This window comes from Thermobia domestica, chromosome 5 (assembly GCF_964235325.1).
Source record: "Thermobia domestica chromosome 5, izTheDome1.hap1.1, whole genome shotgun sequence".
NCBI classification, from domain to species: domain Eukaryota; kingdom Metazoa; phylum Arthropoda; class Insecta; order Zygentoma; family Lepismatidae; genus Thermobia; species Thermobia domestica.
The window spans coordinates 229,776,615-229,799,249 of record NC_137458.1 but is presented as its reverse complement, the minus strand read 5'-3'; the positions used below and the strand labels follow the sequence as shown (position 1 = coordinate 229,799,249).

The 22,635-nt window shown below is 35.8% G+C and overlaps 1 protein-coding gene and 1 long non-coding RNA gene across 2 annotated transcripts in view; one reads left to right on the top strand and one right to left on the bottom strand.

The window, feature by feature from the left end:
• Positions 1-22,635, top strand: part of LOC145684785 (uncharacterized) — a 469,860-nt gene that overhangs the window by 421,710 nt on the left and 25,515 nt on the right. The gene's annotated exons all lie outside the window — the stretch shown is intronic.
• The window catches only part of LOC145684558 (tryptase gamma-like), a 47,460-nt gene that overhangs the window by 24,618 nt on the left and 207 nt on the right, over positions 1-22,635 (bottom strand). Inside the window, exon 2 of the mRNA XM_081756951.1 lies at positions 14,686-14,725. Coding sequence (XP_081613077.1) covers positions 14,686-14,725 — 40 coding nt within the window. The remainder of the gene's footprint in view (positions 1-14,685; positions 14,726-22,635) is intronic.

Genomic DNA, 22,635 nt, shown 5'->3' with positions numbered 1-22,635 from the left:
TCTACCAAAACCTACACGACCAGAATCAAATACTACACCTGATATCGCTATCACATCAGCTTCTTTAACGTCACGTTCCAACATAGACGTCCTCGATCCATTCGGGAGTGATCATGTGCCGATCAAACTTAGTATCCAATGTCGGAAAACTCAACATCTCGACGCCCCTTCCCCCCTTCCACATATGATTCCTCGCTATGACAGAGCAGATTCGGAAAAATACCGTTCATACCTCAGTGAACATTTAGAAGGTCTTGAGCCCCCTACAACAGAACCAGAGCTATATAATTCATTGGAGACTATCACCCACCATATTAATCAAGCATCTGCACTATGTATACCTCAATCTCAGTACACATCACAAAAGCCTAAACTTCCACCACAATATCTTGCTATGGTGCAGCGATCCCGACAGTTCTTCCGTGAATGTATCCATACTGGCAATCGTGAAGCACTTCGCCACCATCGAGCACTTCAGCGTACTGTTCAAAATTATGTGAAAGCCTTTAGGTTACGACAGTGGATCAAAACTTGCAATTCTCTCTCCGAAAATTCTCATCCTACACGATATTGGAAACGGCTCAACGCTCTTTCTGGCAAATTTACAAAAACTACATACCCACTTCTCATTAATGACTTTCCAGCACAGACTGATCTCGATAAAGCCAATGCCTTCGCCATATACCTACAAGATATCTTCACACCGCTTACTGCCGGACATCCTGTTTGAAATCACCCAGTGGATCGCTTTGACTTCTCCTCCTGTCACCTTCAGCCAGACATTGCTCATCCACTCAACACAAATCGCCCTCTCACAAAACCCATAACTCCAGAAGATATCAGCATAGCCATTGCAACGCAAACGTAACACCGCACCTGGCACCGAAAATATATCATATCGTCATAATAAAGAAAGTCCCTACGCAGTTTTCTACATCTTTCTCTCATATTTACGTTCATTCTTCGCACTGGCTACATACCATTACAATGGAAGACTTAAAAAATACTTATGTTTCTCAAACCCAACAAACCCGCTGACAATGTCTCCTCATATCGACCCATACAATTGACTCCAGTTTTCAGAAAGATCTTAGAAAAAATCCTAGTGAAACGACTACATACACACCTCACCCGCTATAATCTATTGCCATCTTATCAAGCAGGATTTCGTCCTAACTTCAGCATTAATGATCAGTTATTACGCCTCCTTAACTACATTACCAATCACTATAATACTTCCTGAGCATCTTGTTTAACTCTCTTTGATCTAGAAAAAGCTTTTGACAAGGTTTGGTACCACGGGCTCATATATAAACTTGTGAACTTTCGTCTCCCTCTTACTTATATTCGATTCATATATATTTTTGTTCTGTCGCCTAGCATATGTTACCATTAATCACACCTTCTCCCATCCAATATTTCTTCACTCTGGAGTACCCCAAGGATCGTCTCTTTCTCCATTGCTCTATCTTCTTTATGTAGCTGACCTTCCAACTCTACCCACTAATATCTATGTCTTCCAATACGCAGACGATACTGCCTTTTTAGCATTAGGTAGAACCATCCATCAGCTGAACGTCTCAATGCAATCAGCTATAGATTTATTTGTCGATTGGTGTAAACAGTGGCGTCTAAATATTAATGCTCTCAAAACCCAAACTATAGTTTTCTTACCGCCTAAAAAGCGCACTAAGGTGAAGAGAAACCCCAATCTTCTTCATATCACAGTAATCGACACACGTCTTCCACTCAGCAAAACTGTTACATCCTAGGACTTACCTTAGACACACATCTTACCTGGAAGGCTGATCTGCAGCATATCACAACCAAAGCTTACAATCGCCTTAATTTACTCAAACTTCTTACAGGCACTACTTGGGATCTCAGTACAACCACTGTACTAAACACCTATAAAGTATTTTACGTCCAATCATCACATATGCTCATCTAGCTTGGATCGCCGCACCTCTCTCATTCTACAATAAACTGAAGATATTGGAACGACATGCACTCCGCATTGCCTACAGAATCAAACTACCTAGTCCGACACATGAACTTTATCAACATATGCCCTTTCCACATATTCTCTTCCATCTTGAGTCTCTCCGTATCAAGTATATCACCACACGTCTTCAGGATCACCATCCACTTCTTACCGATACGATGACAGCTCGTGTAGATTTTCCACTTTGTGACCCTATTCTCCACACACCTCTAGCACAGCTCTTTACTCTCTACCACTACACTCTACCTCCAAACCACTGTTATCTCCCCTTAGCCGAAGAATTAAAGACTGACGATATCTCATCCTTCATCTGTCCATCGTTTGCACTGTAACACCTCTGTCACTAATATGGGCTCCCACTGTTTTTTCATCAATGCTTGGAGTAGCCCCCAAGCGAGAAGAAATACCTACATCTGTATACTAACATAACCCTGTGCTATGTCTGCTGTGTATCGCACTTCACCACATCATGTTCATCACGCATGCTTTCATGATTGTGATCCTAAGATCACAATGTCCTACCTGCAAGTGAGCGTAATAAATACATAAATAAATAATAAATATTAAATGTATCAATAAAACTGTCAATCACAAATTTTCCTTTCCTATTTTACCACTTCTTCCTTACAGTCAGTATAAAAATATCCCACAGACCAAACCCAGTATTTTCTTCCCTCGTTCTACTGACACCTATTTCCCCATAGAGGGCGCAACCCTCGAGCGGTTAGCTAGCCTCTGGCTAGAAAAAAAATTTTTTTCATGTCCACGATCAATGTCCGTCCCTGGCATATATTTCCGCTAGAATTCTTTCGTTATTTTATTTTCGTAGTATCGCAATCTTCTAATCTTGGCGGATGTCAATATCCACAGTCGCTCCGACAGAGATAAAACTCAGTTCTTTGACTATATATCTCTGGGCTTACATAGCCATATTTATAACCTACCAAGGCATACCAGGCCTAGTTGCCAAACTCCCCTAATGTTCTTATTAGTACACCTACATTAGTTGCTAAAGCCACCGTATCTGTTTTGGATTGCATCGGTAGTGATTATCTACCCAGAAAGGTTACAATCAACCATGCACGCCCACCATCGTCTCCATCATTCGAAAGAACTCTATTCTTGTACGATAAAGCTAATTGGGAACAGTATCGGACTGATATCGTATAGCAATGGATCAGTTGGAACCGCCGACGTCTAAGACTGATCTCAACAAAGCCGTTCAAAGCATTACAACTGCTCTTGTTGAAAGTGCTAATAAAATATCCCTAGCTACCATGGTAAAACGTATCATCCAATGTTGGCACCTGAATATCTTTCACTTATTAGAAAATCCAGGCAGTATTTCCGTGAATATGAAAAGACACGAAATCCAGAATATTTGGCTCAGACGCGTCGTTGGCAACGCACAGTTCACAACTACATTGTTGCCCACAAACGGCTTAGCTGGAGTAAAACATGCAACAAGCTGAACACTGAAACACATCCTACAAGGTACTGGATAAATTTAACCTATTAACTGGGCAGAAAGTTTCTGCTACATACCCTCTTGTACAGGACGATCATCTCTTGCAAACAGATCAGGCAAAAGCTCACGCTTTTGCATCTCATTTCCAAGCAGTCTTTACACAACCTGTTTCCACACATCGCTTAAGTCCACGAATATCTGAACCGGCAATTAGCAACTTACTTCAGCCGTCGATATCGCATGAGTTAGATAACACCAATCCTTTGACTCAGGCGATTACTACTGACGAAATACGCGGAACCCTCAAAAGCAAGCGCAATACTGCTCCTGGTTTCGATAGTATATCTTATAGATTTCTTAAAGAATGCTCACTGCAGGTTTTTCTCTTCTTAGCAACAATATATACGTTTATTTTACGCACTGGCTATTATCCACAGGACTGGAAGGTGTCTATGTTCTGTATGTTCTTAAAGCCTAACAAACCATCTTACTCTGTGACTTCATATCGACCCATAAAATTAAATTCTACTTTGGATAAACTGTTTCAAAAATCCTGGTACGTCGTCTCCATCCATATCTTAACGAACATAACCTTCTGCCTTCTCATCAAACAGGATTCCGGCCGCTATATAGGATCAATGACCAACTACTTCGACTTACCACTATAATTACCAATCATTATAACAAAGCATTACCGTCTTGCCTCGTACTCATGGACCTCGAGAAGGCGTTTGACCGCATTTGGCTTTACGGCTTCTTTTATAAACTATTGAAACTCGGAATTCATCTTACTTACCTTCGAGTTATATATTCGTTTATGCTGGATCGTATTGCCTATGTGAATATTAATGGTACATTATCACATCCGATATTCCCACTGACCGGCCTACCACAATGTTCAATTTTATCACCACTTCTTTACATCCTCTATGCATCGGATTTACCATCTCCAGCACCTAATACATATTTGTTCTAATATGCGGATGATACCGCTTTTCTCACGCTTGGTAAAACAATTCAGTAAATTAATATCCACTTACAGGCTACAATTACAACATTTCTCCAATGGTGTGACAAATGGAGACTTACCGTTAACGAAGATAAGACACAGACGCTAGTAATTTTACCGCCCAACTGCCACAGTAAGGTTCACCGTAATCCAAATTTGCTACGAATACGTGTTGGTGATCATCTTCTAGAGCCGACTAAAACTGTTACCTATTTAGGTATTGTTTTCGATGATAAATTGCGGTGGACAGCCCAACTCCAGAAACTTGTTGGGAAATAAAAAATCGATTACAGCTTTTACGCCGACTCGTGGGTCAAAACTGGGTGTTAAACTCTAAGTTGTTACTGAATACTTATAAAGCCTTTGTGCGTAGTGTCCTCACTTTCAGTCATATAGCCTGGTGCCCTGCTCCGAGAAGTTTTACAATAGATCAGAAATTCTCGAACGTCATACTATCAAACTCGCATTTCGCATAAGACTACCATACCCCAATGATGTTCTTTATAATAGGATCGATTTTCCTCCGCTTGTCCAACATATTGCTGTCTTACGGCAAAAATATATAGCTAACTGTCTCCATTCATATAAAGATATTTCTCGAGACCATATTCATAGACTTGGAACAAGACGCCCAGTTCCGATACTGCTATACACCACTCAACATCTTCATTTCCATTTATGCTCGATCACATCCAGACGATCATCATCATACAAGATTTTTCCGACGACAGGTCATTCATCATGATATTCGTCATCTTTTACCATCATAGCACTGTCTCCCACAACACAAATAAGGGCTTCCGAACGTTTTTCACCAGTCTTGAGCCGCCCCAAGACAGAAGACTTACCAGCATTCGTCTCACTAACCTATTTCATTGTGTTGTGATTTGATGTTCACTGCATTCATTATCATGAGCATGAATGTCGTCCACTACAATAGGCCTATATTTCGCTAGCACGTTTTTTATATTTTGGATATTCATTTATTTGATGCTTTCAGTGCACCTCTTTACTATTATGTATCTAAATGCACTCATTATTCTATTATCCTATTATGTGTTAGTTATTGTTAATGTTTATATTTTGTTTATATTTCAAGCTTTTTTTATATTGATATGCATATATGTGTTTGAAACATCTTGCGTTTTAGTAATTGTTACTTACCAACATTTTCTTTAACAGCACATTGCCCAGCAACAAATGTAATAAAAGTTAATTGATGCTTCCACATCCCAGGGCAAGAGAGAGGGCGAAACTGCTCTAGTGGCAGTTTTTCATATTTCCAAATATTATGCGACAATAAAGATTTCAATCAATCCTGTCTCCCTAAAAAAAATACTTTATATGAGATGAAAATTTCACTTTGTAGAGGATCAGCCTCTGGTCGACATCACCGTGTTTCTCGTCTGAGACCACATGGGAGCAACAAGAAAATCTATATTTTTGAAGGAGCTTACAGTGTGAAGGATAGTAAGATCGACATCAACGTGCGTTTCTCTTATTGAGAGCACAGGGGAGTCTTAGCTAGCTTTATACATTCCCCGACTTGAGTACACCTGCCTCATTAATAAACGGGTTCTCACTTTTAGTGGGAGCAGGACAATTTAATAATCATCTATACTTTCGATTTGAGAACACCCGCTTCATTAAAAAACGGGTTCTCACTGTGAGTGGGAATACAGCACGCTATCATCAAATATCTAAGAGGATGAACCACCTCAGAAAAAACGGACTTCTCATCCCTAGTAGGTGTAAAGTATATCTCTTAATCTATTACATTCATATTTAGTTTTAAATTTTCCATACAGAGTATAACGATTTTGTGAAATTGTATGTATTTCAATATAGCAAACTAACAGTGAGTATGGCTTCATCTTCGAGAGAACCACTGACTCGATCAGAGTCTCACCATTCATTATTTGGTCAGTCTGAAGTATTTTCTGGAAGACACTCCCGACGAAGGAAGAAGTAGTTAAATGCTACCTGTTCTACAGAAAAATGCTACCTGAAGAGGGTAAAGAAACACCTTCTACGAGAGATATTTTAAAATATGTGGCGAATGTCAGTATCTGGAACAAAGCTAGCATTCCAGTCATTGGATATTCCAGCGTTTTGGGCAAACTTTCAAAGCTCTTACGACTTGCCCAAAAGCTCCAAAAATATCTACCAGCAAAGCGCACATCACTTACATTGAAAGCGGACTTCAGTAATTTCAAACAAGTGTTTGATATTTGTACTTGCAAGTGTGTTAAAAAACAAAACAATGGAGAGACAGTTGTGTAAATGCGCCATAAAAGTACCACAAATTGGGTGGAATTTCTGGGTAGATCATACTTCGGGGCGGAAAATGGTAATCGGTTCGATTGACAAGATTGTTTCGAGTTCACTTCAGGAAAAAACAGAGAGGAAGGACCAGGAAGAGCGATTAAGGAAAAAGCATTTGCAAAGCCTAACCACGACTAAAATTATTGCCTGCCAGTGAACTTTATGGAAGAAAATGAAGCAAGCGGTGTGGCCTTGGAAGATGAATCACCTTATGAAGCAAACACATCCGACTCTGAAGACACAGATTCCGAAAAACGGCCAGCACAAAATAGGCATCAATACCCAAACTTAAGCCAAATGATGGAAAGAACAGGCGTTAGTAACCGAGATGCTTGCAAATTAATTAATGCATGCCTGAAAGACCTGAAACTGGATAAACCGGAAAATGTACTAGAACCAACAAAGTTGCGTAGATAGCGAATTTATTGGAGAGACAAGGGAGCAGAATCTCGTTTGTTTGACTTCCACAGGCTAATTTGTGTTGGTTTTGATGGGCGCATAGATGAACCCAGATTAATTGGACCAGATGGAGGACAACTAACAAAGAAGGAGGATCACTGCGTTATTATTGCATAGCCTAGTGAGCAATACGTGGATCATATTGCTCCACAAAGTGGCAAAGCAGAAGATATTTCAAATGAAATACTCTCTGCTATACGTGACACTGATGCGACAGGTACTTTGTGTGCTGTGGTATCTGATGGAACAAATAGAAACACCGGCGAACATTCTGGAATTACACGTCGACTGGAAACAGCAAAAATCGACCTTTACAGTGGCCCATTTGTATATTGTATCTGAATACGCTTCCACTAAGATAAATTTTAAAAAATATAGATGGTAAAACAACTGGTCCAAAGGGATTTTCGGGGCATATCGGAAATATGCTAAGTTTTGATCCACGGGATGTTCCAATAGTTGATTTCCAGCCCGTCACTGGAAATGTCAAGGAATTTTGTGGGAATATCACAAAAGATTTTAGCATGGATCAAAAGTATTTGCTGAAGTCTTGCATCGCAGTGCAAAAGGGGAAGGACAACGCTGATGCTGCTGTTATAAAATTTTTATAAACTGCTTCTCCAGGTGCCATAATCACGCCAGGGGATTGACGCACGCCAATCGAACCCTTCGTTTGTTCATGAGCACAAGAAATCCATCCAAAAACCTATTGCAGCTTGTAAGCTACATCATTAGAGTGTATGCTCCAAGTTAGTTCGAGATAAAAACCCATTCCAACTGCACTGATGGATCACGTAACTTCTATTTTATTTTGGAGAAAGTTAGAAATTTACCCGATAGTGAGATGAAGGAAGCTGCAATAAGATCTCTAAAGTTAAATTGTTATTTTGCCCACAGTGAAAATATTCTTCTTGCAGCTCTTGCAGATCCAGACATTGAAGTAAGAAAAGATCCAGTAAACAAGATTGTTGTTGCTAGAACGACCAATCAAGCTGGAGTGAGAAAATTTTGTAAATCAAATATTATGATTCATCTCGAAGCAGAAAAGTACTACAAGATGATTGATTGGGATGCTTCCGTCACAACGCCACCTCCACCTGTAAACTCAATGTCAGATGAAGAATTGCTGGCAAACATTGAAATAGGACCAGTGGAATTTACAGGAATTCAGTGTCATTCACAAGCTGTTGAACGAGTCGTAAAAGAAGTTTCCAGGGTTTCCACAAATGTCTTTGGTCATAAAGCCAGACATGGAATGATTGCTTCATCCGAGGAATAAACAAGGAAATTTGGAAATTTGGCATGCGTTTCCGAAAGCAGATAATTAATTAATACTTCTTTTAAAAAAAATAATGCATGTTTTAGAACGATAAACCCACTGAACAGAAGAAAACTACTTTTTATCATATGCCAATAATAGCTTCATTGTTAACTCAAAGTTGGGACCCTTAAATCAAAAGATACAAATCTGAAATTTTACATACGAAATTATCTTTACCTGTATTAACTCTTAGAACTAGAGACAAAAGCTTCTGTTTACATTTTTTGAAGTTCGCCCCGTCCTATTATTTAGTCCTATCACACACTTTTGTGCGGGGTTTTAATAATTGTCGAAACAAATTATTGAAGTTTAAGGGAAAATTCATAACATTCACTGCATAACATCTTGCAACATTTCATGTAACAATGTGTACAACAGAGGCACGAAATAGAACGGAATCATCATGTTTACAAAAGATTTTGAGATTACTTGCTGATGGCCTCTAGCTAGCAGCATCCTTCAAGAAAAAGAATTCAGTGTGGCCAAATCATGTGAACAAATGACACCAGTTCTCGTTGTGCAAACCCTCACGATCGTTAAAATTCGGGGCGAAGTCTTTCTAAGCAGCATACGCATAATTCAACTATTGTGAATATACCATGACAAAAGTGAGTGTCTTCTCTAAAACAATTTGAAAGAATAGCAACGCGGAATAAATTACGTACCGCTTCCAGCCAGAAAGTTTCACATGTATAATTTAATGTTTTCGTCTCTATCATCTATAAAATAATCAATTTAACGTTATTATACGATGTTGAAACGTTGTAAACTATTATTGCATGTACTTTAAATATTGTTATCTATAACTTAACTCATTACTTGTAACGTTATATTTATGTTACATTCCAGCCCGCAGTTCGCGTAACTTTTACCTATATCAACACAATCAAATTGCATTAAATAAGACACGTCAACTTGTGTGAATATTACCTTTTATTCCTTTACACTTTCCATTAATAATAATAATTTTCCTTGTTAGTTGTCATAGCAACTTCTATATAAATGACTATCTGCTGTGCGCTAACTAAGATAATCGATTATACACATAAAATCAACATATATCTTCACCTACTAATATTAAATCTTATTCCTTGATATTGTTTTTGAATCAACAACTTTATATATTTCTTCTTCTTCTACACGACCGATGATGTACTTTTATGCACAGTTGCCCAAAACCAATATATAAAAATAGAAGAAATTCACAAAATAAATTACAATATCGTTGTATATATGGCTGCCGACGATGATTTCTTGAATTGGTTACAATTTAAGAAAGAATCCTGGGCCGTTACTTAGTTTTAGATATATGGTTACATTACTTTCCAAACAGCTCTCGTATATATTACAATACAATATATTAATTTCATTTTATCTTATTTTTATATTCATTTAACTATTAATTCCATTTTATTTCTATAAACTTATCAACAAAGATTACTTATTCAAAACGCGACTAATTTATTTAATTATTCAGGTCCTAAGGCATATTCTTTAGTTTCATATCAATGGAGTTCGACGAATCAAATCAGTATATGTTAATATACTATACAACTTATTTCTTCCATTTGAGCAGAAGTACAATACTGATAAACATTATTTGTGTCGATACATAAATGTAAATTACATAGAATTCAGAAGATATATGAATTACAAATAAATTATAAAAATACATTAAATGAAACAAAATATCATAACAAGGATTAATACAAGTAAAGAAATTATATTATTAAGAATCAGTAAAGTCTATGTGGGTTAGAATAATATATAAAATGTTAGATTTATCCGGTCATCATAACTTTTAATAAGCAATATTCGTGTTAATACCACAACTTGCTGCAACTTAGTAATCATTATTTTTATTATCTGTATATAATTCAAACAAAGCACGGATAACAAATGAAATCATAATTGTATCTAAAGTGAAATAAAAAAAATCAATTTAATATGTTTTATCGGACGGCAGAGCGTCAGCTTAAGTTACATTGCCAAAGGGTTCGGTTAAGTTGCATTGTACGTTAAAAGCTTGTGTACTGTCCTGTCTATTGTGTACTTCAACGGTATTCTGATTTCTTGTTTGATAACTTCTGCCTCCTATGAATCTAATGTGGAATCCATTTCGTGGAAAATTAAACTTATTGTTCGTTTGACTCATAAATGTATTAATATTATTGTTCCTGTTTCTCCTAAAATTAGGTTAAGTTCTATTACCGGTAGAATTAGACTCAGTTCTATCCTCGTTACAATGGAATCTTTTATTATTTCCAGGATTAAAATTACCTTCTTCCCTGACATTAATGTTGCGAACAGGTATATAACTAACATGATTACGATTAGTATTGTCTTGATTACGATTGCTATCGTAATAAGGTGATTAAAATTAACGCATTGTGCAGTAATCAACATTTGTTGCAACTTAAAAGGTTACAAGGTTCGAGTTGACGCTATTACTCTTGATTCCTGTTGATACAAATTAATTAACATCAATTCATTGTATACAGAAATTACAAATCAGTAAGACCCTTATCCAATTTTCAGTTATAATGCTTATTTCGAACTAAGGCGTCTCTATTGGCCAACATGGAATCGTTTTCATAATAAGAAAGTAAAGAATTATTAAAATCTAGATAATTTCGTAAATTACTTCGAAATGCTTTGAGCCATACGGACCACGATGGTAATAAAATATGCGTCAGGATTTTCAACAATTTGGATTTACCTATTCCCATTAAATCACACTCTTCCCCGAATCACACTATTCCCATTAAATCACACTTTTCTAGGAATGTGCTAGCCGGGATATCATCTGATCTTCCGCTATATTTTGTTAGGGATCTAATTTCGCTGAACCGAAAATGTTTATTTTTACTATTATGCTTACAAGTTGTAGCTTACAAGATGGCGCTTGTTGCAGAATCTGGAAAGAAAATCAATAAAATGTTAGAAAAAATGAGAAAGGGCTTTGAAGAATATGGGATGAAAATAAATGTTAGAAAGACAAAATTCATGGTGTTTGGAACGAAGGGGTCTGTGTCAAATATAAAAGTAGCAACGGAGAAAATAGAACAAGTGAATAGTTTTCGATATCTGGGTAATATTCTTAGTAATAACATGAAGTGCGAACGTGAAGTAAAAGCGAGGATAGGAATGGCGAACGAAACCTTTAGGAGGAACAAAAGTCTGTTTTGTGGGACATTGAATAAAGGGTTGAGAAAAAGACTCATAAAATGCTTCGTGTGGAGTGTTGTACTGTATGGGGCGGAAACATGGACCTTACGTAAAGGTGATGAAAATCGACTGGAAGCCTTCGAAATGTGGGTGTGGAGAAGAATGGAAAGAATCAGTTGGGTGGAGCGGAAAACGAAGGAGAATGTTAGAAATGGTGGGTGAGAAAAGAACACTTTTAGATATCATTACGAAGAGGAAGAGAAACTGGTTGGGACATTGCCTAAGAAAAGATTGTATCATGAGGGACGTCCTAGAGGGTATGGTGGCGGGAAAGAGAGGAAGGGGGCGAAGGAGACTATAATTATGGATGATATAAAAACAGAAAGTTCATACGCGAAGACGAAGAAGTTAGCGGAGGACCGTGGAGCATGGAAGCTTCTCAGCTGCGCCAAGAGACCTGCCAATAAAGGGATAATACCTATGATGATGATGATGGATGCTTATAAGATTTGGAATTTACGGGAATGTTCTTTCCGGTGATGAGATGGATAAATTTTTCTCCTATTTCTCTCCATACTAACTTCACTATCTTCCTTGTCTGAGTATCCTTTGGATCAATTACTATCCTGCACTACTCCTCTGGATCCATATGACATGGGTTTTGATGTTTACAGCGGGAACTCGGTCATCATTTGTGGTACCAAATTTCTCTTTGGTCGCATTTACTTCTTGCACTTCCAATATCTGACTAGTATGCTCATTAACTAAGGTTTCCACAACTTCTACCGAACTTTGTACGCCAGTAAATCCTTGAAAAATCTGTTCCATCTTGTAATCGGCTTGTTCTAATTTGGAGTGTATTTGTTGGTTTATTTGTTCTAATTTACTATCCATTTTAGTGTCCATCTGATTGGTTATTTGTTCAAACAACGTTTGTGTATTGTGTTAGTTGCTCCAGCTTGGTATCCATTTTGTGTCCATTTGATTAGTTATTTGCTCTAACTTAGCATCCATCTGTTGTGATAGTTGCTGAGTTTGATGTGGCATTTGCTCTAGCTTGGTATCCATTGTAGTGTCCATTTGAGTAGTTATATCCTCAAATTTACCATTCATCTATTGGGTTAGTTGTCTCAACTTGGTATTCATTTTTTGCTGTTGCTGCGACATTTGCTGAGCAAGCTGTCTTATAAGATCAGTCACGTTTGATAATGAGTTCATACTAGATAGCTCTGTATCATCACCTTCTTCATTTGTATTTTCATTTCCAGAAACAATCATTTTGATGTTTCTATAAATTCTTTTCTCACTTCTGAGTAAAGTATACTCCATGTTGAAAGCTATGATGAGACTGCTTTAGTTAACTTTAAATTAATCTCAAGATACTCCTGGTCGGTAAACGCCAACTAAAATGTAACGTTTTATTTATGTTACACTTCAGCCCACAGTTCGCGTTATTTTTAGCTATATCAACAGGATCAAATTGTATGAAAGAAGACACGTCACCTTGTGTTATTATTACCTTTTATTCCTTTTCACTTAACATCAATAATAATATTAATTTTCCTTGTTAGTTGTCATAGCAACTTTTAACTAAACGGCTGTCTGTTGTGCGGTAACTAAGATCATCGATTATACACATAAAATCAACATATTTTCAGCTACTAAGATTAAATCATTTTCCTTATACTTTTTTCAATCAACAACTTTAAATTCTTTTTTCTTCTTTTTCTACACGACAGATTGTGTACTTTTACGCACCGTTGCCCAAAACCAAGATAAAAAACAGAAGAAATTCACAAGATAAATATACAATATCGTTGTATACTTTTAGTTCAACCAGAGGGAGAGCAAGCTGGGACATAGCTGTACTTAGTAGAACTTGAAATTTAACTTCATTGTAAATGTGCATGTTTTGAAATAAATGAAAAGAATATCATATACAAGTTTTTTTTTAAGAAACTTACTCACAGATTTCTCTTCTAAAAGTTTTATTCTCAAAGCCGTATTGTGTTTTTGTTTAAAATGATAATGAGTTCAATTCATTTTAACAGAGATAGGTGTCTCGAATTTTATGAACAATATTGCTCTTCGTATGTTAAGAATTTCGATGTGTTGTTCTTTTAGCGAACGTAGAGGTTGTAATATCTTTTATTTACACAATATTGCTATCGTTCATCTTTCAGGAATAAATACTTAACTATCATTCAATTCTGTTAAGGGTTCGATAATGACTTTAATATTACATTAATAAAAGCAGTGAAATAAATATAATATTAAATCAGTTCTTTTGAGTAAAAGGAATCATTAAGCTCTATACTAAAGAAAAAATAAAGCTTCGGTTAATGGATATACGTATCTCGGCAGAGAAGAGCTTGCTATTTTTATTTTCTTCGAGTGTATTTGCTTGTAGATATGTTCGAAGACGGATGGTGTAGAATGTAACTCCGCCCCTGGAAGCAATAAATATAGACATGCAATAGTTTAGTATAGGAATACGATCTTTTAAGAAATGATACTAAATTTAATTTTGTAAGGACTGTGTGGAAAAGAAATACTAAAAGAAACAAAAGCTATAATTATTCATATTTTTCCAAACTTTCCATTTTTCCTGGTCCTGGTAGAAACGCTTAAAACACGGGTTTTACCCAAAATTTCCGGTTTCACTGACGGTTACAACGCTATTCATACCTTAGAGGTTATAAGCAGCCATCACTATTTGGCACCACATCTCGAATACGGTATCAAAAATTCGAAATGTCACTCATCTCTCTTACAAATGAGACGCTATTTTACTTTCTTGGTCACCAGAAATAACATATACGTATATTTAACTTAAAAGTATTATTACTATATCAGCACCTCAAGTTCCATTAATGAAGTCAGTTTAATCATAATAAATAAACTTAATGAAGTGTTATCCTAATACTTACTGCAATCAGCTGTCTCGCAGTTACTGTCTACATTCTGATTCTGAAAGTAAAGAGTTAACAATTATTAGCACTTTCGAACACACTCTTGCTCTTCACAGTAGAGAGGCGATTTTAATGGATGAGAAAACAGTGCTTAAAAATTATTTGCCTCACTTCTCTTTTATCTAAACTTCTTACGTATATTTAAATTACTTTCTTCATTTGGAAATAATTATTTTTTTTTAAATTTTACTACATGCTTTACATAAGAATTTATTATGAATATTCAATATTGTACCTATTTACGACAACTTCTAATAAATTAACTATCCAAAGATTTCAGTCAATGCAACTGTGATTGTAATTATGATAATAATTCTTACAAATGAGGAATATTCGTGCGTTAAAATATAAGTATTTATTTAGCAAACAGTTACTCTCAATTTAGCGTGTTTTATATATATAACTACTTTTCTACGTTAATGTATATCGTGTCTCTAGAATAGCAATGTTTTGTGCATCAACTGTCAATTTTGAAATATAACCAGTGATCAAATGTTTTATTTCGTAGGACTTAAACTGTACAGAAGTCTCAATACTGGTTGTATTTGAATTAAACGTTTACTCGTATCCACGACATACGAACTAATGTTATCCCCATTGATTACAGAGAGGAGTTATAGAATATGAGATTCATAGAATATGTTCAATCATAAAAGTAAAAATTGAAAAGAGTCGCGTACATTGTTGCTATTTTAGTAGCTTCACATGTATTAGCAAATACCATTATCCTGTATAATCGTATGATAATAAATGTATTATGGTACTTCGCTCTAGATCGGATACATTTTTAGGAAATACGTTGTAGTGAGAAACCTCTCGGAGAAGTTTGATGACATTCAAAAGCAATCTAGAAATTCATATGCAATGACTTTTCAAAGAAACTATTTTCAGTAGGTGAAAAGAACTTTTTAATTGTACTTAGGAACAAGCACGTGATTTGCAACTCGATGCCATTTTTTCTGTCTAATCGTGAAATCTCTGCAGGAATAAATACATTTTAAATAAGATTATTTGTAATCTTGTAAACGGCAAAAATCCGTCAGACCATTTTTTTTAGATGCAAGAGTGTTCCCAGTTCCTACGAGTATGCGCAGAGAAACTATAAAATTAATGATTTGTCGTATTGCTAGGAGGATATATTTGACTTTCCATATGGTATGGCTACACAAACTCTTTACAGAAATGTGATCTTATAACATAATATCATTGTTCTTACGTTATCGGCTTTGAAATTAGGTCCATTATGTACCTACGATCTTACATGTACTTAATAAACAAGTATAGTTGTTTTCCAAATCTCTGCTACCCAAAAAATAGCATCCCTGTTCCTTACAGTATGAATTATAGTCGATTTCTAAATTATAGACTCTATTCGAGGGGATTTGGACTTGAACTTTCCTTTCAGCAGCGAGACTATATGAAACAAAACCTATTGATTTTCGTTGAATCCAAACCATATGACCTTCCGCCGGGAATCGAGCCTAGGTCTCCCACCCCAAAAGCAGGTACGCTTACAGCTTAGCTACAGAGGAGCTCTTCTAGAGTATATATATATTACCCTAAACAGCATTCAATTAAACAGGATTTATGATATCGTAAGTAAATATGGTATATTCCGCACGAACTACTAAAACATTTAATACTAATACGACTCATCAAAAGTTAGTTATTTTATGTACCAATAGAGTATAAATTAGTTCATACGAGACACTGGAATAAACAAAAACACACACCCGACTCAGTCTCCTAGTACTTAAGAGCTGTCATTTATTTCTTGTCCTTTCTTACCGAGGCTGACACTACTATTTTCAGTATTTCTTGTTAGCTATCTTCCCCTTTTACACTGAGAATATTCTAAACCCATCGGAATATACATAAGAACAGGACCCTTCAAAATACATGAAAATAAAACTGAAAAATAATTTCATGCAGTGTAAGTATCTTACATCTTTTTCTTAATAATAATCAATTTCCAAATTTCCTTTTTAAACTGATAAGCACGAAAGCTGTTTTGACTCTGGTATCTCGAGGATTATATCTCACAGTTAGTCCTCTGTATGACTAAAAATATTATTCTTCTTGTCATTAGCGTGCTTCCCTCTCTTCCAATTTTGTGTTCAGGAATTTGTAGAAAGTGCCGACGATATCTTTCGCCCATCCTCGATTAAACATCAGCGCTACTTTCTGGGATTTATTCTCAAGACAAACGAGTACAGATAACCGTCGAGAAGATTCCCCTTTCGATTGCACTTCATAAACAATTTCTGACTACCTATTTTCGTTGAAGTAATGATCATCACTAAGTAAGAAACTACAGTGCTGTTCTGATCCTCCTGGTGAATAAAAATACCTAACAACATCAAAAATGTTTCTCCTAGTTTCTCTTCTTGCCAATCTTCCTCTCCTAGCTCAAAGTATATGGGCTTCAGTTATATCGAGTCAGTAATAGTTTCTAGTATATCTGATGTGTTCAATTTAGTACATTCATTTATTTTACAATCTTAGAACTTATATGGTACCACGTTTGCTATATTTGTGCTGCCTCTCTTGACGTAACACTCTTAGCTGATGTGGATACTTGCAAGGAAGGGTACATTAAAGAAAAGTAGTATAATTTGCTACATCAGAAAAAAAAATTGCGTTCGAAACAATTTTGTGCCACGTTTTACATTTCAATTTCTGTACTAAAACTACTGTTTTCCATTTCAGACTCAATGTTGTACCGAGGAGTTGCGGATTCCCAATCCTGGCACTAACATTTCAGTCCTTTCTCCGACACATAGTTTACTTTAAAAATATGCGGAATATGTAGATATTGTATCGTTTAACATAAACATATTTTGTGTCATATGCAAAGGCATTAGTAGCATTTTTTCTGTTTCCATAGTTCTTTCCTTTGGAGCAATAAGGAGAAAGTGTTTCAATTATCACTTCTATAAAGAAAGAAGAGCACTGCAATATTAACAATGTTATCCTTATTTTAAGAAAAGGTATAGATTGGAATTTAGAGCAGAATAAGAAATATAAAAAGTATGGATTCACTTGAGCCAAGACTTCTGGTAAGTTTTATATCAGAATTGAAAAATGCACATTTATCAAAATTAAAATTAATAAAAGAAAGCGGAGAATTATGTTAGTAAGATTCCCTAACGATACAGGTGAGACAAATTTACTGTGGCTCTGAACAACCTTCTGTGACTCTGAAGACCTTCTACCCATTATCTGTAAAAACGTGCCAGCCTTTGCCTAATATTGTCCTTCGAATTAAGTTTGTCAAGAGTTGTTCGCTTTTATCTCGCTTTTCACTTTGCCGAAGAAGACGCAAGAGAGTGAGCATCAGCCTCTATCAACGGAGATGTTCTCGGAGCGTGAATATGTACGTTCCAAAATCATCACCGTCCATGGAAATTGATGCTCACTCTGTTGCGCCCTCTTCAGCGAAGTGAAAAGCGAGATAAAAGTTAACAGCAGCTTTCAACATATTTGTAAGATTCCGCTAAAATTAGATGATATGTAAATTTAGGAATGGAGAAAGCTCACCAAGATATACTCGTTCCCTCCATTCTTGCATCTTCACGGTTGTATCATGACTTCTAATTTGTTTTAAAACGTACTCGTATCACAGTTATAACCACTTTTGTTACTTCTACTTCTTTTCCGATTGTGCCGTTTCTATCGAACTGACCACGAATCGGTTCTGTATTTTCCAAGAAATTGTTGTAAGCATTCTCTCTTTAAGAATCTTACTTACTTACATCTCTCCTGCATTAACGATTTTGAGAAAGCAACAATTATGAACATTGTCTGACTTATTTCTGGCTAAGTAACCTACGTTAAAGTTTAACATCAGATTGGTTCGAATTAATGTTTTCATTTCTTCATTATTCCAATGACAGAGTATATGTAATTCAGACTGTTATTTTTCTTAATACCTGCTTTAGTGGTGTATTCAATAGATTTGGTATTTTTTAACAATATTGTTTTAAGAACATGTAATGTTTTATTTTATTTACTAACTTTATTCTTTGTGTTACTATGAAATATATTGTAACCAATAAACATTTCTAAAAGTAAGAAAAATATAACAAAATATTATTAATACAATAAAATATTACTATTAAACATCGTAGCGTTGTCATTGCTTTTTGATTCTATAACAGAACCACAGCGTCTTCTTCCTGTAGGGAGAAATGCTTAGGTGTTTAACCATTAACTTCTATTCCATTTCCACCCTCTTTTATAAACCTAATTTCACATTTTTTTTCTTAACCAGCACTTTCAATATAAGGTCAACAAACCCACGATATTTCATGTTACTTGGTCAAGTAGCAATATATTCAACAATAAATTAATAATACAATGTTCTGAAATTTCATTATTGCAAAAGTAGAGTTCATGGGGATATATATTGAAGATGTGTATTAAAGTTTAAAATGAAACATTTCATACAATAGGTGTAGGAAAGTAAAGCTTCTTTATTTGTCGTCTCTTTTAACAGTGGAAATAAACATTGTTGCTCTGTAATTTTTATATATTGTATATTGACCTTCATATTTTTTTATCGTCGGCAAATTTACAATTAGATTGTAAAGCAGTCCATATAGATAAAACTGTCTGTTTGTAGAAATGAAAGTGAGGATATTGTTCCGTATTGTCTTTATGTTCAACTGAAAGGTACTGGGTTTTCATGTTATTAAATCTCCGTCTAGCAAGTATTACGATTATTTGGAAGTTAATGTATTACGTTAAAACATAAAAACTTAAATTTCTAAAGATGTGAGTTCTTATGTCAATGAAACTTAACCTAACTAAATTATTTATGATAAAATCTTAACACTTTCCATCAATTATTACACTTTTAATATTATCAAGATTTTCTTTTGAGAAAATCACGTTTCAGCTAATTTGAGATGGAAATAACGTGTCATTTATTGGTTTCGTTAACATTTCTAGTGCTCTAGTGCACATTCCGCACTTGTATTTATGTATGTTTGATGTACATTAACTATGATAGATATACTTTAGTCCACAGTCATAAATGTAACATTGAAGTTATAAATGCCGGCGTCAACTGTATACATAGGCACGCATACCTGCTAGAAATTGAACCACGTACCACTTACGAGTTTGAAAATCATCTTATAACATTATGTTATGTCGCACTTCTCTTTAATCACACTATCGTACCTTCAAAAAGCTATATTATTAAGTCACTTCACAAATGTTTTATTATCTTGCTGCAAATCTCTACTTACAATTGTTAAAATGTTAATAGAAACTAACTCATACATTATTTTTGTATACTTGCTTCGGAAAGGGGAGAATATGTTGCAAAGTTTTACAATATATGATAGTAAAGAAACTAAGTATGTATCTACAATATTAACTAACATTTTTATTATTTGCTACATATATTTTAATATCCTCCAATCTAGTCATTTTTATTATATAATCGATAGCAGTTTGGCATATAATATATTACTTTGGGAGAATAATACTTCTAGACTAATCTATCAAAACAGGTAGCAGGCAGAGACCAATACATCTAAGGAGCCAGCAATGTCATTCCTTTCTTAACTAGATATTCCAAGTTATATTTACATACAAATAATCGAGAAGCGATATAAATGCCTTTCTGCTTCTATGAGATCATGAAAATACTCACATAGCATTGTAATATGCACCACTGTGCAGGTATGGAATGTTAGTTCAATTAACTGACAAATGAATGTATGAACTACTTGTGAATTACCATAAACTACTGCAACAAGAAACATGAATCGATATGAGAACTGACAACTCACACGCAACTAATATTATGAAAGATTATACGAGGGTGAGTCAAAAAGTATCTACACTTTGGCATAACTTTTCTTACTTTCCGCACTTTGTCTTCTGTCCTTGCATATTTTCTTGTTATACTGTTGTGGCAATGCTGTTAAAGTGTGATCTTAATTCCTCTCTTTGTCTTCCTTCTCTTGCAGATATATCATGACTGCTCCATTAGAAGTTTGCACCAAAGAGGAGCAACGGGAAGTGATCCCATTCCTCTGGTCGGAGGATGTCAAAGGGTCAGAATTCATCGCAGACTATCATCGCAATATGGCAGAAGTGCACTATCACGTAAAACTGTGTTTTTGTGGCTCGAGAAGTTTAAAAGTGGTCAAAAACGATAACGCATGAAGAGGGATCAGGATGGCCATCAACCTCCACAACATTCAGCAAGCTGGAGAGATATATCTGGCGAATAGGCAAATCACTATCGATGAGGTAGCAGCAGCTTTGAACATCAGTCATTGCTCTGCCCATCAAATCATCCACCGCGAGCTCGGTTTTCATAAAGTCTGTGCACGGCGGGTAACAAGAAAGCTTACCGCAGAACACAAGCTCACTCGTGTTAGGGTCTGTCAACGCTTAATCACTCGCTTCAACAACGAAGGTGATGCATTTTGAAGAAGAATAGTCACCGGCGATAAAACATGGGTTCATCAATACGAGCCAGAGTCACAGCTCGAGAGTATGCAGTGGAAACATCCTGGATCTCTGACGAAGAAAAATTCAAGACATTTCCGCAATGAAGGTTATGTTAACTGGGTTTTTGGACTTATAGGGGCTCATAATGGCAGAGCTCATGGAAAAGGGAAAGCAGATCAACAGTGCGAGTTACAGTGAAATGTTGAAAAAAAACATGAAGCCGGCAATTCGCAACAAAGGCTGAGGATTCTTGTCGAAGAAATAGTTGTTGAATGACAATGCATGGCCAGACACGGCTCATCACACTATTGAAACCATCGACAAGCTGATTTGAGTCTTTGGAACACCCTCCATATAGCTCAGACCTAGCTTCATCTGACTTTCACTTGTTTAGGCCACTCAAGGATGTTTTGGGTGGTCGCCGATTTGCCTCAGATTTAGACGTGCAAAATGCGGTGCAAAAATATCTTCACGACCACCCAAAAACCTTTTATTTGTAAGAAATACGTAAGCTCGTTGACCGTAGGATCAAGTGCGTTGATAGGGAGGGAGATTACGTAGAAAAATAATGGGCATAATATAATCCTAACTTCTTGTAAATGAACTGTAGAATGAAAAGTGTGAATAATTTTTGACTCGCTTTCGTACATGATTTTGTATATACAACTCAACAACTAGGTAGAAGGTAAAGGAGGAGAAAGATAAAGGATATTACTATTACAATAGTAAAAAAGTACTTGCTTTAATTGTTCAGTTCTTGATTTTAGCTGTAGTTATACCAATTGATGAATTGACTCTCCGACGTTGCTGTCTAACATTCTTGCGTACGCAATGGAAAGAGTGCTGAACTTTAGGATTGAATTTCATAAGCCGTCAAATCTGCCAGGGGCTATGAATGAATTGTCGTAACTCAGATTGATGATAATACCTGGATGATGATCTTACCCCCGCTTATGGGCTGCTTCATTGGTAATATACTATAGGAGGTCCCAAGTATTAAATGGCGTGCATAATATCATAACCTCCAACAATGGTTGCTCTCATAATGCTCCCCAATTCATGTCTAAAAACACTACACACCAAGAGAAGTGTGTTCTAACAGTCTTAATAGGATTGAACGATATCATCTCCGGTTACAAGTTGAAAGGCACATGCAGTACAAACTAATTTGACATGATGGTTGAAGGAACATTACCGTGTTTTGCCTTTCTGTACTGCATGTGCCTTTAGGCTGGTGAAATGACAAATACTTATATTACAAGGTAAAATGAAAATAATTTTTTTTCTCGACGTTAAGATAACTAATCAAGTGAGATTTAAAAAGTACATTAATAATTTGATTTTAACAGTAATTTAAAAAGTGCAATGTGTCTCTAATCATAATAATGTTACATTAATTTCATAATATTGCACAGTTTTGCACAATAGTGAGTT